Raw genomic sequence first — 18,340 nt, forward strand, 5'->3', positions numbered from 1 at the left:
AGTCACACAGCAAAATTGCAGTTCCTGTTCATTAGTGTCTAAGTTTTAAGGGGTAGGTTACATTTTAACAGACTGCAATGTATTAAAAGTAGTATAGGTTTAATAACTAAACTAATCTCTGTTAATGAGTTACTTAATAGCTGATATACAGTAGGTTGGATTGTGGCCAAAGCTAGTGAAGGCTTGTCTTTTGGTTTGTTCAGGGCTGCTGATAACCCCACCTATGTCGGTCTGGCTGTGGTGGGAACAACTAGTGCAAATAGAGTCACTCGTGCATGCGCAGAAAACGTCTTTTTTAATGCCGGATGATTCCTGCGTTCATGTTGTTCCATTCTGAGTTAGGGAACGCTTTTTTTCCCTCACTAGGGCTTGCGTATAATTAGGCTGTTCCATGGATGGTCAGCCATGTAGTGCTAAGAATATGCGGGACTGCAGCGGGAGATTTTTTTTTGATTAGCAGACCTTTAAGCACATAAGAGGAAATAATCAGTGAACACATTTGAGGTATGGCTTTGTGATTGCCTTCAAGTGCTCCTTTTTAGTCCCAACATAGGAGTTGGGTACTTTTGCACCTAAAATATGTGAAACGGTGACATTCTTAACAATGTCCAATTTAATTAAAGATACAGTTTATACATAGAGCAGCTTTTTTGCAGCATACAGCAACTTTTTTCATGCTACTGCTTTAGCAATCACATGTGTTGAATATGGTGTTATGTTTGCTGATTGCTGTTTTATTTGCCCGAATTGTCATCATTAAGCACCAGTTGTCCATTCTTCCTCTGTGCAGTCAAAGACAGTAGAGCCTTTTTGGAGTTCCAACGCATAAAAAGAAACAGTCAAGAAGAGAAAATCTGTCTCACTTCCACTTTTTTATTCATGTCCACTCAGCTGCTTCTCTTCTGGCCAAATCTGGCAGTTGATCCTGAACTGCCTGGAGGACAATTCAAAAGGTCAGCGCCAGCCGCCTCTCTCCTTGGAAGGAAGACAACAACACTTGCTGACGTGGCCTTATCTTTCTCAAATGCTGGAAGGCACTAGCTACTTTGACAATAGCAGTTGTAATTCATTTATTTTGCGCTCGAACATCAGTCCTCAGCTGGCCTCCTACTCCCTTACTCTCTTCGTTTCTACCTGGTGCGTGCAGGGCTGTCCCCAGAGGGATTGGTAATGGTCTGCTCGGCCCCACGGGCGATAAAGACCTGTAGAGAAACCAGTCACTGTGCTTGCTTGGAAAAGATAAAGTCAAGAGCAGAAAAAGGAGATGAGTTGTTAACAGTGTAGATAAAGGAAAAGTACTGGAAAAAGGTTATAAGTGCCCCGTGGCACCGTACAGCCTAATTCAATACTTTTTCTTTCTGTCACCCTTTGGTCCGCTTTTGCATTTTAAATTAGTTCTTTGGAGAACAGTGAAGTCAAAGAAATAAGGACACGGCGAGCAGATAAATAAGAATACTTTGAAGTCCTCGAAATAGAAGATGAAAAATGATAAATTGAGGAAGTGACTCGTCCGATATTAACATTTAGAAATGAATGACAGAGGGGATGCCATTTGAAGTTGATCTCTGGTCAATGAAAAATACTACAGCCGAAGGGGCAGATTGTTTTAAAGAACAGAAAATGTCAATAATGTTCATTTCTTTGAATGTTGTGTGTGGGAGAGTGAAGCTACTTGATGGATGGCGGCGGTGATAATGAAAAATGATATGAATGCAAGAGAATGAGTATGACAGAGGTGGAGCTGTGAATGATAGAATGAGTGGCGGCTGAAAATGAGATTAGGTTCTGCACTTCAGGTGGTGTGTCAGCCTTGAGAATAGAAAACCTGTCAGTCCTTCATGCCCTGATGCAAAGCAGTAGGCTGCTCTATTGATCCAGCTGCAATGGAGAAGGTTCCCTATCCAGCTAGGAGTGATGTTTTCACATGTCTGACATTGTAGTCTGTGTGTGAGCAGACATGTGATTTGCTGCAGTAAATGTCAAATTTTCACTCTGGAAAAGAACAGAAAGAAAATGCCATTTCTATTAGTGTGAGGTTTGTAGGTTGCATAATGTGAATTCAATGAATGCTCTTTCCTTTTGTTGAGCTTTAGATAGACTGAACTTCTGCAAACAGCAACTGTCCAATCATAGCTCAGCCGGTCATGGTGGTATAAGATACTCGGGCGACAGACAACTACAACAAAAAGAAGAAAAAAACCAACACATTAGCAAAATCAGGCACCTGCTTGTTTATGGAGTTGGCATCCAGCTGTGCAGCAGCAGTTCTTCTAGAACAGACCTGGCCATTGAACGGGCTCTGGACCACATCTGGCTCCCACGCTTTTGGAAATCTTGATTAAATAGAGATTAAATGCTGGATTTTTCCTCTGTCTGTTTCACTATTTCATCATCTAATGTAACTAGTAGCAGTTTATAAAGAGATAAAATGGAGAAAATTAACCTTCCACCACTGTCCTTGTTACGACCGAATTGGCCGGTGTGTTTGTGAAGGAGACTAAAATGTAAACACGGAAGAGAAGGAAACTAAGTGTAACACAAAGCGAGCCGTTTAATAGGCTGAATACACGAACACAAAACACGGCAGGGCGAACAGGGGCATAACCAAACTAAACTAAACGGGGGACATCTAAACTACACATGAAAACTAGAACGTGAAACCACAACATGAAACTAAACAAGTACATGCACAACTTTGGCGTGAAGTAATCTAAACATTAGGGGTGCAACGATACACAAAATTCACGGTTCGGTTCGGTTCGATACTTTGGTGTCACGGTTCGATATTTTTTCGATACAAAAAAATGTTCATGCATTTTTAATTTGTCATTTATTAAAATTATAAATATATATTTTAACTCAAAAGTACAGTTTTTAAATTTAACCCTCACCCTTGTGCGTGTTTTTTATTTTGACAGCGAATGCGCACCTGCGGACCACTTATGTGCAGCCCTGGTTATTTAGCTCATCATATTGCAGCCACAGAAATTCTTTTGTCCATGAAACCATAAAGCTGCACTTTCTTTTTGCCTTATAGTCTGATTTGTCATAACTTCTCCGTTTTGTGGTAAGCTTTTCTTTGGCTGTCACTTCTTCACCCTGACCTGTCTTATTTGGCTCAGCAGAACTGAAATGCTTTTACACATGCACTCACATAAGCTCAGCGATTCTCTGCGCGATCAACCTCTCACATGTTTAAGCTGCGGGAGATTTCACTTGTCATGTTTGCATAGTAAGCTAACGATTAATAAGACGATGTCAGAGGAATTGGTGCACAAATTATCATCACTCACAGATCAGTACTGTCGCTCTCTATACACAGTTCGCGCGATTGCAAAGTGAAAGCAAAAAAACAAGCGCAAATTCAAACGCGATTTCAATATGTCACATATCGACAGTGGCTCACCGATGCCAATGACATAATTACCCAGCTACATTTCCGAAAGAATGCAAAAGCATTGACATATATTTTTCCTACAATAGCCCGACGGGCAGGGCAGAGATAGATTTTGGTACCCCGACTGAAAAAATCGCTAGCCCCGGGACGTCGGGCTAGCGATATTGCAAGCCCTGTATCTGATTGAGGAATCACTCATCTTTGGAAAAGAGAGTTTATTACAGAGAAATGTCTCTTTCCAAAATAAAAGCTATACTATCCGCTTCTTCTGGGCTATATTCTCAGCAGCATAAGGAGAATCATGTGCTAACAGCTGTCTAAATGACTCGGCTAAAGTTAGTAGCATGCTTGCTTTTTTTTGTCTGCTTCCACTTGTCTTTGCACTAGGATGATGTCGGCGTAAATGTGCAGTCATATTCGTTGTGTTCCCACTAGTGCTTTCAGGTTAATCTCGTTGAAATGACCTTAACGCCACAACACGGCAAATCTCCGTTAACGAGCTACCGCCGATCGCTCCGTGCATGGGGCTAGACGGCCAACACGTTAACGAGCTAACTGCGCTAACACACTAGTTCACACCAATGTAATTGAGCATTGCATGGCACATCCAACATACTGTTTTACTTTAGTCCATGACTCGCTTACCTTCAGGGTCATACGTCACATGAAAACCAAAATAATTCCAAACGCCAGATCTGAATGAGGGTGGGGGAGGTCCATCTTGCAAGGAGAGCTTAACTTCTGTCTCGCTAGCTTGCCCTGCGCTCTTCCTTCTGACTATGCTGTCTGTGTTGAGCGCTCAGTGGATCTGCGCTCGACAGTGCAGCCTAGGCGGAGTAGTCGAACGCAGATTCACTGAGCGCTCAACACAGACAGCATCGTCAGAAGGAAAATTGATAAAATAAATTACAAATGTTGTATTGTTCGATACATATGCGTACCGAACCGAAAGCACTGTATCGAACGGTTCAATATCGATACGAATATCGTTGCACCCCTACTAAACATGAACATCAACATGGACCTGAACAGTAGCTTGAAACATCCTGAGACCTGACGTGACATGAAGCGAGATGGACAGACAAACCGACACAGAGGGAGGGAGACAGAGGAAATAAACAGAAGAGGGAAGTGGAAACACCTGGGGAAACACAGATGACACAAACAACCCTGACGCCGCAGGGGAAGCAAAACTAAACACACTCAACATGGAAAGACAAGACTTTCAAAATAAAAGAAGCACAAGCATAACCAAAAGTTAAACACAGAGGACAGGAAAAGACTCATAAACAAGGAAACAGATGAAACACAAACTAGATTAAAACTCAACTAAACCCTAACTAAAAATAAACTCAGGATGCTGGGTCACAGACCCAGGCCCCTGACAGTTCTTAGTTTCAGTGACATAAAAAGGCCACGTGTAGAATAACCAGATAGATTTGGTAGCTAAAACAAGTTTTTTTAAGCTTTATTCTTTCATCTTGTACTTTTACAGCTTTATAAACAAAAATATTGGCTTATACTGCTTAGAACAGACATCTTTGCATTACAGAGTTATTATAACATTTAATACTCTCTACACTCCTGACTATAACAAGGTTTGTCTCCGTATTTTCCATATTCTTTACACAAACTCCTTTTGTGAGGTTTCTGCTTAAAGGATAACCAACAGTGACTTAATTAACTGATGAGCTCCAACCAATAAAGCAGTTTTGATTTATAACTGATGGACGTAGGCGAGAAAAGTGAAGTAAGTGAACTGTTCTTCTGCAGAATAATAGTAATACAAAAAGAATGACTTGAATTTTGTAAGAAAACATAGTTGGAAGCATCAAAATGAAGAGGGTATTGTAAATCCCTTACAGATGAAAATGGATGCTGACAAAAAAATGGCGCCCATAACACTTTACTGCCATATGCTCAGATGAAACTGTTGTGCTGCTTTTCTTTTTGAGTATAAGGTCATCCTCAGCCTCTTAGTAGGAACACTCTCATTGTGTGTTATTGCTGTCGGTCGATTAAGTCTGTGTGATGTCTTATTATTGGTTTGTCCCTGTATGAGATCTTCCATTAGGAAGAGAAGTTGTCCATCCTCCCAACGGGTTTCCTTTTATCAAAGCCTCCATCTACGTTGTTTACACACTTCCAGGCCTGCCTCAAATTATCGATAAGGTCAGACAGGCGAAAAAAACCCCAACAAAGAATCAAAGAACAATTTTATCTGCCATTTGTTTTCTGCAGCGATGGATAATAACCACATTAACATCTGGTGTTAGCGACAAGACTGTGGCATCTTCCACTGAAAGCTGTTATGGTTCTGTGAACAATTTTGCTACATAATGAGGCGGTTTTAGATCTGTGAACTACATTTCTCAGTGTGAGACCAAACGCCAGGAAATGACAATGGCAATGTGCTTTTCACGCCGATGCCCACTCTTCCCCCCTCTTTATTCATTTATAGGATGTTACAGTGGCTCCATCGTGTAGTGGTTTACACATTTGCCTGATGATTCCCAGAGGAGACAACAATCCTGGGGTAAAACTCGTGGCCAATCAAAACATTTGGAGTTACCCGCTATGAAGACCCCTTGTGAATAAGGGAGCAGCTGAATGTAGCTTCTTCTACTTGTAGGATATTGCAAACAGCAGCAAATAAAGAGAGTTAGGGCACACTCAGAGATTGAGTCTGAAATCCCATATGACCTCAATAGAGAGTGCATGATGAAGACACGGGGAAAAGATGAACATCAAGGCCAAAGTGCAAAGAGGTGGCAGCGACTCAGACTAACAGTAATGGCACAGCAAGCAGCATCAAGGACATTTCTTAAACCCTAACACAGCCATTGATCCCATTATTGTCAGACCTGTAGGCCTGCTACTCTCTTGCGTGTTTGAGATTACTTGGACTTTGGCCTTGGATGTTAGACAAACAAGGCTTTACTGAGGAATGTTTGGTGCCTTTGGTAGGGTAGGGGGATAAACAAAGAATATACTTTATCCTTTTGTTGTGTTTTCATGTTATGTCTCCCATTTTCCTCTGACAATCGTCCTTCTTAACAGCTTTATTTTGTCTTTACCTTTTTATACTTTGCTTAATTTGTGATCCCGATGCAGTGCACAATCCAAATCCCGTTCTCAGTTTATCGCCCGGCTTTGTGTTTTGTGTCCATTGTGGCTTGTCACAGATAGTGTCACATGCAGCCTGTGACCAGCCTGTAGTGCAGTGGTGCACGGTATGAATTATGATGTGGGATGGGCCCTAATTTTGTTATGGATGTTCTTTTTTGCCCTTGGGAATAACATCAATGGATAGATAGAATTTTATCAGATTTTATGGTGCTTCAGAATATAATTCATGAAAGGTGCTGCTGTGTATGCATTGTATGTGTGGGTGGGGGCATGCATTGCAGCGTTATACACTGCAGTGTGATCTGAATAACTTGATCTATGCTCTAGTCTTTAGCTTTAATAATGAAAATTGCAGCAGGGGAAAAAAATTGTGGGGAAGATCAGATCATCAGACTAAAGCAAGTTTTTAAAAGTGACTTAAAAGATGCTATTTTTTTAATTCTCAGATTCACAATGTCAGTGGATATACAAATAAATTACATTCTAGTGTATTCAAAAGCTTTTTGACTTTTTAAATACACATTAAATGTGGTTTTCAGTCATCACAGAACCTGATATTTGATAATAAACTAGGAAATTATGGTACAAAGAGACTGGTTTCTGAAATATTGTACTGTACCGATCCTGTGGCAAAACTCTTATAATGATCAGGTGAAAGAAGAAGAAGATGAAACCATCTACCATTGTGCTACCATAGTAATGGGATATGTTCTCATTGGATAATCAGACCGTAGTTAACTAGTAGTAACTAACTATGTAGTTAGCATCAGAAGCGAAGAAAATAAATGAAGCAAAAATAAAATAAAATCGGACAAACAGGAATCTCTTTGTAAATACGCAGTAAATCCATTTAATAGCATTTTTATTTCACTTATCAAAACCTCAGGGATGAAAGGAAATAAAAAAACTGTTTTTTGTCAAAACTCTTCTTGAAAATTGGGATCAATTTACCATCAGAATGAGAATTTGGCCATTTCACCATACTTCTTAAATTCAGGTCCTGAGAAATATCCTTCAACCTCAATTTAAGATCTCAAACTGCATTGATTTCTTTTCTAAACCCGTTCTTAAAGATGACAGTGAGATCCAAAAGAATGAAAATCAAAAATGAGTATGATCTCACTGATCAAAATGAATTCTCAACTCTGAAGGTTTTTTCTGTTCTCAGAGATGTCTCTAAGATCTGCATGATGCCTCACAACCACAGACCGTATGAAAGATTCTGTTCAATTGCATTTAGAGCCAAATCACAACAGTCAACTCAAGGAGCTTTATATTGTAAGCTAAAGGCCCCACTGTAATAAATTAATTGAAATGATTTGGATTAATAAAAACTGGAATTTTATTCACCAAAACTGGAGCTCAGACTTCGTGGAGACTCTGTAATCATCAGATAAGCTGTTAAAAATTCTTCAAAAGACTAAAAGAACACACAGTTTAAGAAGTCTTGTATAATGACTCAAAGAAATGAGTCCTACCAGACGCTGACTGGCAATAATGGAGCCACACCCACACATCAAATGTCCAGGTGGATGAGTTATAGTAAAAATGATCCCTGCTAGAGTTGTTATGATGGGAGAATCTATCCATAGAAGCCAATTTTAGTCGGCCTCATGTGGCACCTACAGGTACTGCAGTTTGTAGCTTAACTTTTAGCTCTGGAGGTTGCCCCTTGATCACAAAACTAGTTGTTTTGATATATTCAGCACATACTTTTTCAAATTATTTAAAGTATTTTAAAGCCACGTAATTATCTGGAAGCTTTTAATTCTGTTGTTTTCAAATTAAGATTGTGTGGATCATTAAAACTTCTTTATTTATCAACAAATTGTTTCAGATTATTCTCTCAAAATAATTTATCAGACGTACAAAAGAACACTCTAAGTTTGTATTAGCATTATTAGCTGTAATTACTAAACATTTCTTTACCAGTTACTCCATGTGGGAGTACGAGTGTAGGAGGATGTAATTAAATTCTAAAGAAAATCATTTTGTGTTACATTTAAATGTCTGCTTCAATTCTCTCAATAAAATATTGCATGCATAACCCAGGTATAATACTATAGTGTGAGATGCAAAACCTGTTTGAGTGGGCCCCACAGTGGGGATGTACTCTGTGTCCCACCAGGGAGTGAGCCGATCACAAACCGTCACCTCTTTGTGTCTGCCGACTGCACGTCACTTGTGTTGTAGCATTTGGAAGGGCTGCGTTGGCGTGCGTCAGTCTGTCATACCGAGGTTTAGTTCGTCTTTTTCTTTATATTTGCAGTTGAGTTGCTCATGCTGTGTTTTTGGTGCTGGTGACGTGCAATGATTGGTACTGCACGTTTAAGGTGATGATCTGCTGGCTGCTGAAAGAAAGAGCAGCGTGGGATATTTCATGCTGAATTCTGTCAAGAGTGACTTCCAGATTTAAATGCAAGGAAAATATGATGAGTAACTTTATTGTACTTTCAGTTTTCATTAATGGCAAAAGTACGGTAGCTTGCATTGTTCTCAGCACTGCATGCACTTCATCTGACACCAAAGTCAGACAATGCCAAGATCTAAATCCTACAAGCTTTTTCCTTTTTTTGTTTATTGATTGCTCCATGAGGCTGTTAAACTCAAAATTAAAGACAACCTAAGAGAACTGGGTTTCTCTAGTTATTTTCAACCTACGCAGGATAATTAGTCAGTAATTGATTTGTTGTTTCGCTCCTTAATTCTCCCAAAGGGCAGTTCACCAGAAACAGGTCAGAATTCATCAGGCTCCTTAAATGAAGTTGATTATTTTCTCCTGAGATGGAAAAGATACTGTGAGCAGCAACATTTGCCTCTGGGAAGATTTGTTAAAGTTACTTAGCAACAGTGTTGGTGTATTTACTCAGAAAAGTGTATTACACAATACTCGTTACTTTTCTTAAATGTAAGTAGTAACTACTCAATACATTATTTTCATGTTACTTCTTACATGATGTGTAAGAAGCACTGTCACATAACTATTAGTTAACTATATAAACCTGAACCTACAGTCTCATACACGGACACAAACTCCCATGAGGACAAAAATACAATATTTCTTTTAGTGTTTACAAAATCTACAAGAAAAAGTAAAGTTGAAAAGCACCCAAAGAGTCTTCAAAGCAAACGCCACAGTGATTCTACCTTGAAACGGAGGCTACCATGACTTTGTTACCTGTTGAAGCTCACTCAGGGTTCTGGGTTTTCTGTCTCAGTGTTAGCATGCTGCAGATGCTTGAACTAATGTTGTGCTAGCAGTGCAATGCAATAATTATGTGTCCTGATATAGTCTGCACTTTATCATCATGCTCTTGTTCTTTCGTGCAATAAAAATAAACCTAATGTTCATATCTCCTCTCCTCAAGAGTTGTAGAGCAGACCGCTGTTTTCCTCCTCGATGCATATGAATCCATTTCAGCTCATTTTAGTGGTGATTGTGTTCAAGAAGGATCAAATATGTTTGATGTTTTTTCTTTCTGTCCAGCCATCGTTCAGATAACTGAAAAACCTTTGTAATGCAAGTAACAACATAATTGTAACTGCAATGTAATTACTGAATTTAGTGTTGAATTTATGAGATTACAGTGATGCATTGCTTTGGAAAGCGTTACCCACAACACTGCTCAGCAGCAGGGTAGAGTCAGAGGACATGGGCAGTTCCATATAGTTCTCAGCAGGAAGCATGGTAAAATGAAGAAAGAGAAACTGTTTTGCACTTAGTTTGTCTACAATTAAGATGCTTTTTAGCTGTGTCCACACTGGAGGTGATTTGCAGCGATGGAGTAACCATAGAAAGCCAGTGATATTTGACAACTCCAAGCAGCTATGGTCAAAATAACCCTGGAGACACAAAGCGGATGGGACCCAAGAGAAACTCGTCTCAACCTCCAACAACAACTCACTTCAGTGATTAAAGCGACGACCAATAAGAGTGCAGGATACTGTTGTTTGATGCATGACCTAAATACTTTAGAGGGTTTCCAAGGTTACCTGCAATGCCCACAAGCGATCAACTGTCAGCTTGAAAGCAATGCACGATGAACAAATGGCTTCCTGTGTGGGCAGCTTGACAAACATATTTGTTTTAAATTTTGTGTTGAACGACTTCATAAAATGCTAAAAAACTGAATGTAAACATGAAAATTGACCTATACACCTCAGTATTCAACATTAGTGGCGATACAGCAACATGAACAGTTTGCCATCATAGCTGTAGACTTTTCAGATGTTGCCTTATAGACCTGAAATACATTTGGTTGTTTGAATGGATTACAGCGGCAGGTGTCACTGAAGCAAAAACGACTTTACGCCGCAGTTTAGGTGGGTTTTAGGTGCTAATGACACATTGACGCTCCAGGTGTTCAATCAATGAGCTGATGACTATAATAAAAGCAGACAAACTCTGGTTGAGGAGCGCTTTTCAGATAAATCCAAGGGTTTTTTCGAGTGACTGAACGGTGTCATTACTTTGCGTGTGCAAGACAGTAACAATTCAGTCTGACCTCTTCTTTAATTCCCAAAGATGACTCGCTAGGACATAACAATTTCTTCGTCTTCGCAGTTTCTTCTAAAGATGTTGTTCAGTGTCCCTATGTCAAGGTAAACCTGAATTGACTGGCCTTAACAGTTAATATTAACAATCCCATCACTGCAATGCACTCTGAAGTTGGACCACTTCGCAGGCAGCCCTTTGACCCCGATGAGGTCTTCTTTCTTTCGCTTTTTTTTTTTTAAAATCAAAAATCGACGCCTTCTCCAAAGTGTCAGTTATTGAGAGGAAATTGAATAGGTGTTGCCCTTCCTTTTCTCGTCTCCGTCCTTGCACAGGGCCCTGCAGAGATGTTCTGTCTCCATAATATAGACTTGGCAAACAAGGTCAGATGGAGTGTGCAGAGAGTGCTGCTGCAAAAAGACATTTTGTCACACCGTCACCCACTTCAGTTTATGCCTGAAAACATTTCGTTTTCTTCATGTTCCGTTCACGCTGTTCAACATTGGTTCTGAAGTACACGGAGGTCTCCCAGTCTCCCGCCTTATGTGTGCTCGAATTAAATTATATCTTTGTATCTTATTTAAAGTGTTAATTCCCTTTAAAAGAAAGGAGATATATTTGTTGTCTGTGTATGAGAAAAGGCACAAAAAAAATCAATGTCTATTTACTTTTTTACTAAACGGATTACGTAACAGAAAAAAGAAACACATTGTGTAGAAATAGATTTGATTAATTTCCCATTATGTTTCCTTTTGTTAAATGCTTTTGCTTAGCCTTTTCAGCCCTCAGACACAACCATTTAATTAGGGGCAGAAATTCCTGCTTACACAGAGGCAGGGCTTCGAAAACTTGCCAAATCAAATCAAGTAATATACATAATGCCCATACTGAGCGAGCTAATGTGGATTATCTCCCAGTATATCGGGATTACTGCACCGACTGTGTCCAGGACCTCCATTTAATTTGTCACAGTGTTTCAGTTTTTCGCCATCATTTGCTTTCACCCACACGTGCTAACCCTTATTAAATTTATGACTTCACTCCGTCTTCGGTTTGAGTCTTCAAGCAGGTTAAAGGGCAGCAGGGCGGCTGCTCTGTCCGTTCTCACGTGACGTTATTGCAGAGTCAACAGAAAGGTGTTAATAATGCCTATATATAAAACAGGAGGCACAGTGAGGACAGTATGGCCTCAGCACCTCAGCCCTTTTCTGGTATTTTATGAGTCCCTCGTGGGCCTGGAGGGTGCGAGAGAGGAGACGGACTCTGAAAGATCTAATTAAGCAAAGCGAAATGAGAGTGCCGAGATGCCAAGCGCAGGACAGGACACAAATCAGGAGGTGTTGACAGTGCGCTGCAGTGCAATGCGGTTTTATAGCAAAGGCCACGTATAGCTTTCACGTAATGAGCGGCCATACAGCTCCTTGATTTAATGTTTTTTATGGCTCCGGGGTTAAGGGTTGTGAATCTCAATCTCATTATGTAGAACATCAGCTTGTAAATTTAGGCATTTTGTCTTATTTGTGCTCAAAGAGGTAATTAGTGTGTTCTCAGTGGCTGGTTGTGCTTGTGAAGAAGCGGATGACTCCATCAGGTGCTTGTTTGGCGTTTAATAAAGATGAGGATAAAAAAGCTAAAGACTTCTATATTCATAACTCAGAGTACTTCTGTAGGTATGGTGTGTTGCCCCAGATGCTTATTGTCAGAGAGGCTCCTATTTCAGAGGTGCAAACTCGGTGGGATGTTAAGATTTTTTTCCTCTGTCTGGCTTCTGCACCATTCACATGCTATTACATCTGAGAGGAGAATAAGTGTCTTCTGGACACCTGGCGCCAAGGCTGTGACTGTCTGGTCTCTCGGGCTTGTTTCTGACTGAGAACAGAAAGACCTTGGAGTACAAAGACAACAGGCTTGATTATTTGAGTACACAGGAAGGTCTCCAAACATTGTTGTGCTAATCACGTTAGTGGGCACAGACTCAAGGCAGGACAGATGCGAGGCAAAGGGCAATGGGGTTATGTTATCCTGATTAGAGGAGGCTTTGGGGCGGTCGGGGGGTTTGTGAATCTCGTTTTTACCTCGGCGTCACCTTGGTGAAGAGGGAAGAGGGAAACTGGCCATGAGCTCATTTTTCTCACTCAGTTTCTTTTCTCACTCGGTCCCCTCATTTGTCTCCGGTATTCACTGCTGCCATCGCCAGAACTGAATGTGTCTGTACATTCAAAAGCCCACATTTAATTTTTTCCCCCCTTTTGTTAACCACCTACACACATAGCAGTGACTTGGTGGATAATACTTTCATTTTTCTTCTTTCTCATTCACACGGCGAAAAGTGGTTAAAAAAAGATTTGTTCCTTGTCTGATATGTTTACCTTGGTTCATGGGAGTCTGTTTCCCAAAAATGCCTCAGTGATTCATTTGCAAAGCTCAACCACTTAAATTAGATGAACAAGTCTGTGCTATGGACATGTTCGCGGTATGAGCACTAATGTAACTAATTTACTCTCTTTTTCATATACGCTTGTACGGTACTGTGCGAGTCATGAGCCAGCCCTCGTTTCGTTATATTTTACTTCCGGGGAGCCAGACTTTCTTGTCATTTTGTTATAGCGGTCTTGAGCAGTTGTTCTCCAGGCTTTCTAAAGATGTTTCAAAGTTTTTCTTTGGACATTACCTGCATTTTCACTCATCCTCAGTCCAGTCCTTGTACCATTTCCAAAGGAACATTTTGTTTTTTTGTTAAGCCGACGGGCAACTTAGCAAAGAGTGCACATTTGCACATCCTCTACAGAGAAAAGAAGAAAGATAAGAGGGGCAACTTGATGTCAAAGTATATTAATTTTGTGTAGCACACAGATATAATAACAATAATAATTAGAGCTATTATGTTATATGTTGCAACCTGTATTTAGTTTCTGTTCTTGTAAAGTTGAATTCCAACAATGGCGGCAGCTACTTAGATGTAATATTACTCTTTCTGGGTCACAAAATACACTTTTAAGATATTTTGAGGCGTGAATGTAGCTGTGTAAACATCAGACACCTGCTCGCTTTACAAGACATCACATATTTGCAAAAGTGCTCCGACGTTTTTGGAGATCTGACACCCACCATCTCGAAGCTAACGGGAGGTCGAGACCTACTACAGCCGGGAGGAACACCGCTTTCCCGGCACATCGTGCCTCGACCTCCCGGTCGGCTTCGAGCTGGCGGCCTCCGAAGAATGCGGCTAAAACTTTTGCGAGATCTCGCAAAAGTCCGTCTTAATTTTTTTTTCTCCCATGTCCCCTGCGGGGCTCCGTAACAAAGTGATTCCCAAGCAGCAAGTAGCTGAAAGGTTGATACATTTCTGCATGGTGTGCAGTGTGTCCTTAAAAAATTTGAGGAAACTCAAATTGTCCTTAACAAACAGGACAAATCTAGTAGAAACCTGACACAGGACCTGACAGATGGATATGGTTGTTCAGTCCACTACTAACTACTGTCAAGAAGCCATTCTTAAGGAAGGCAAATAGGAAGAAAAGGTTGATGTGTGCCAAATTCCACAAGAACTGAACTGAAAATCATTGGCAAGAGGTCTGACAAAGTAAAGCATCCAAAATCCAGAATTTTTGGTTCAAATCATCACCAATATGTATGGAGGAGGTCAGGAGATGGGTACAACCATGAGCGTCTATAACATCTATAAAATACGGTGTCTGGATTTCAGCCTCTGGTGTTTGCGATCTTTTCAGATCAGAATTAATGGAATTACGAAGCACAATTTTGATCTTCCATGCAGTACCTGTATCTGGAAAGCATCTGATTTACAACAGCCTAATTTCTCAGCATGACAGTGACTCCAAAAAAACACTGCCAATACTTCAAAATCATACCTGGATAGAAAAACACAGTAACACTATTAGTCATGGATTGACCTCACTAGAGCCTGAACCTGAACGTTATTGCAAAACGAAAGGAGCCAAAATCCAAAGAAGTATTTTCAACTTTCCTTCAAGAAGCCTGGAGTACTATTCCTGAAAGCTACGTAAAGCAATAACAGTTCAAGCTGTGTTGAAGCTCATTAGAGTCGCCTTACATGCTGCGTTTAAATGTATGTTTCAATAAATTGCTGCACCTAATTCCCATTTTCGAAGCACAATAAAAAAGTGATGGGTTTCTCAAGAGTTTTGTGCAGTACTGTAGATTGTGTATTTTCCCATCATGCATTATTACATATATAAATAAACTCAAACTATGATTTTCAATATTGCCCCTTGTGTCTAAAGAAAACAACACAGTCAAATTGTAAAATACATGAATGAAAAATACATGAATGTCCAAAAAGCTATTACTGCCTCAGGAAAACACGGGTGTAGAAGATAGTGCAAGTGTCTGTGTGGTTGACTTCATTTTCCAATTTAAAATGAATAAACACCTCAGGCATTCGAGAGACTAGTTAACTTTTTTAAAATGCACGCTTCACTTCTGCAACTTGTAAATGATGTCTGTTTCTGACGCATGTAAGACATCTGGTGTACAGGAACGCAATGATTTAAAATACTTTTACATTGTTTTCAGGCTTAAACCGGCCAATACAGAGCAGCAGAAAAATTGGCTTCACAGTTAATGACCCCGTCTTTTAATAACACATAAATGTTGAATAGAGCGATTAATTGTTGCATTCTGTCCTGCTTTTTTTCCAGGGTCCTATATGCTGGTGAACTCCTCCCAGCATGCCGTGGGTCATCGTGCTCAGCTGCTGCTGCAGACACTGAGTGAAAATGACACGCACTGCGTCCAGTTCAGCTACTTCCTGTATAGCCGTGATGGCCACAGTCCCGGGGCTCTACGGGCATATGTGCGGGTCAACGGCGGCCCGCTCGGCAGTCCAGTGTGGAACACGTCGGGGCCTCATGGCAAACAGTGGCATCAGGTTGAGCTGGCTGTCAGCACCTTCTGGCCGAACGAATACCAGGTACAAACATTCATATTTAAATATGTTGATGAAACTGATTTAAAACTGACTTAAAGTCTTCATCATCCTCGCTTTTAATATGTCGGACGTGTTGTTCAAAGTAGCTGCTTGATGCTCCTCTAAGAACTTAACATTTTTTTTTTTTTGTTGGAGATATACAGACTCATTGACCGCGATCATGTAGAGCTTAAAAATGGTACACAATGAGGCTCTGTTGATCACTACTCATTTTAGCCTTGAGGTACAGTTAATTACTTACATTTGCAACTTAATTAGCACTGATTCCCTTGTGGATGTAGCCAATGCTGGTGCTTAAAGCACCTAAGTAGATCTCACAAGGGAATGCCTGGTGGAGATTTCACCCTGCGAGGTTTGTTTTTCTGCACTTTCACTTCACTCTAACAATTCGCGTGATACGCCATTGTGTGCATGCAGCACGCAGACAGTGACTGGCATGCACTGTGAGGGTCTGATATGCTGTGGTCTGCACATGGCACAGTCAGGTGAGCGTGAGTGTTATCCGTCTATTAATCCAATTTCTTCTTTCTGCAAACTCTGCGGAGCTGTCAAAAAGCAATTAAGTTGAGTAGTGTGCATTTTATCAAGAACTGTCAATCCTGCTGACTTAATTAAATTCTATTCAGACCTGCAAGATGTGACCTTCACTATGTAAATAATAGTCCTTAGCGTTGTGCAGACCTGGGGTGTAGATGCAGGGTGATGCCTTTCTCCCGACATCATGCGATCTGAAAATAAGGTAAACAATGTTAGGTTAACAGGATAAAACACATGTATATATTGTACAGAACAGTATTACAGTCAGGGGCACTTGACTCATAGCAGAAAATAATATTTCAGGCATACTTTATGTATCTACTTCTTTTCCAGGTTATAATTAAACACCAACGTTTGTTGACCTAAGTTAAAAAGGGACATTATTTTTCTTTGATTCAAAGAGAAACAAACCATTATAGTGAAACCCACTGAGTTTGTGGCGCTGCCATCTGTAGCTATATTTCTGGATATCAAGTCAGTAGCTACAAATCACTAACTATGCAAGAAGACAGCGAGCTGCACTAATCAGTGCCAAATCCAGTTGCAGTGTCTCTTGAGCTTTGGCCCCATAAACAGAGTAGCAAAGGACGCCTGCCAGTGAAACTGCTCATCAGTGGCAAATAATGAGGTCCACACTGTCTGATTCTTTTCTTTTCATGGCATTTTCATCGCAAATCGCTACTTTCACTGTACCCTTATTAAATACATTAAGTGGAGGTTTGCTCTCATTCTGCATGTTTAACAGTGAGCGAGCTGGAAGTGGAAGAGAGCTGCCATCTCCGTGTTATAAAACAGACTCACTAACCACAGTTTCACCCTATCATAACATCAGCGCAGATAAGTCCTGAATAAAATAATAAAACCTATCCTGCGTTTTCTTCGCCAGTCAAGTGCTATTGAATTTGCTTTTTGAACATCGCCGGTTTATTCCTTTCCCTTTCTCCGGGGAGCTGTGTACTTTCTCGTCTCTCGGTCTCGTTAGCATCCCAGTAAACACTGATGGCTCATAGGTGAGTCAGAATTATGCTGCAGCTGCCAATGAGAGGCTCCAGATAGGAGAAGGAGCTTTATAATGGGCTTATGAGGAGGAGTGGATGGCTCTGAAGACAGGACAAACAGTACAAGGGAAGAAGAAGAAGATGGGCCTTACACTTGAATTAGAATTGACAGTAGTGGCTTTTAATAGAACAGCTTAAACTGCTAATGGCTTTTATGTCATGTTGGGGGGGAACACGGTGTTCAGATTGGATTAAATTGCTAATATTTGGGATTTGATCAGCAGATATTGGCACCGTTAGAAAAACTGTATCCAATTTTAGCTTGTGAGGAATTAAAGCAATGTAGTTTTCCTTCTTTCTTTCTTCTACTTTCATCTCACATTTCACTTTAACTCAGCTGACCTCATACTGCTTCTGAGTACAAAGGAAACAAAACAAACTGCCTCCACAAAGTCACATATGCCACGGCTTACATTGCTAATCCCTCGGCAGTCAAAAACCTCATCACTGTGGAATGACAGTGGGCCTTGTCTTGCAACACGTCATTGCTCTCTGTTGCACAGACAGAACGGAGAGAAGGGCAAGTGGGGAGGTGTAAAAGCTCAATGTTTTCTTTAATGGTATCTAATAGTGCTGGCTATCCCCTATTGTAAAGCAGCAACGAAAAGGGGGAAGAGAAGTTTGCAGTGGCACTGCGTTCAACTTTCATTTTTACATGTTTTTTTTTTTTAGCTGTATAGCAGCAGCTTTGTGTGACTTTAAATGGTGAAAGTTTGTTTATATTAGCTCCATGGCAGGTGTAATACTTCCAC

General features: G+C 40.5%; 1 protein-coding gene across 4 annotated transcripts in view; it reads left to right on the plus strand.

The window, feature by feature from the left end:
• Window positions 1-18,340, plus strand: part of ptprub (protein tyrosine phosphatase receptor type Ub) — a 188,276-nt gene that overhangs the window by 83,952 nt on the left and 85,984 nt on the right. For all 4 annotated transcript variants that reach the window (XM_026183429.1, XM_026183430.1, XM_026183431.1 and 1 more), the window contains exon 3: window positions 15,704-15,975. In XM_026183429.1, the coding sequence (XP_026039214.1) occupies window positions 15,704-15,975 (272 nt within the window). The remainder of the gene's footprint in view (window positions 1-15,703; window positions 15,976-18,340) is intronic.

Source organism: Astatotilapia calliptera, chromosome 11 (genome assembly GCF_900246225.1).
Source record: "Astatotilapia calliptera chromosome 11, fAstCal1.2, whole genome shotgun sequence".
In the NCBI taxonomy this organism is placed as follows: domain Eukaryota; kingdom Metazoa; phylum Chordata; class Actinopteri; order Cichliformes; family Cichlidae; genus Astatotilapia; species Astatotilapia calliptera.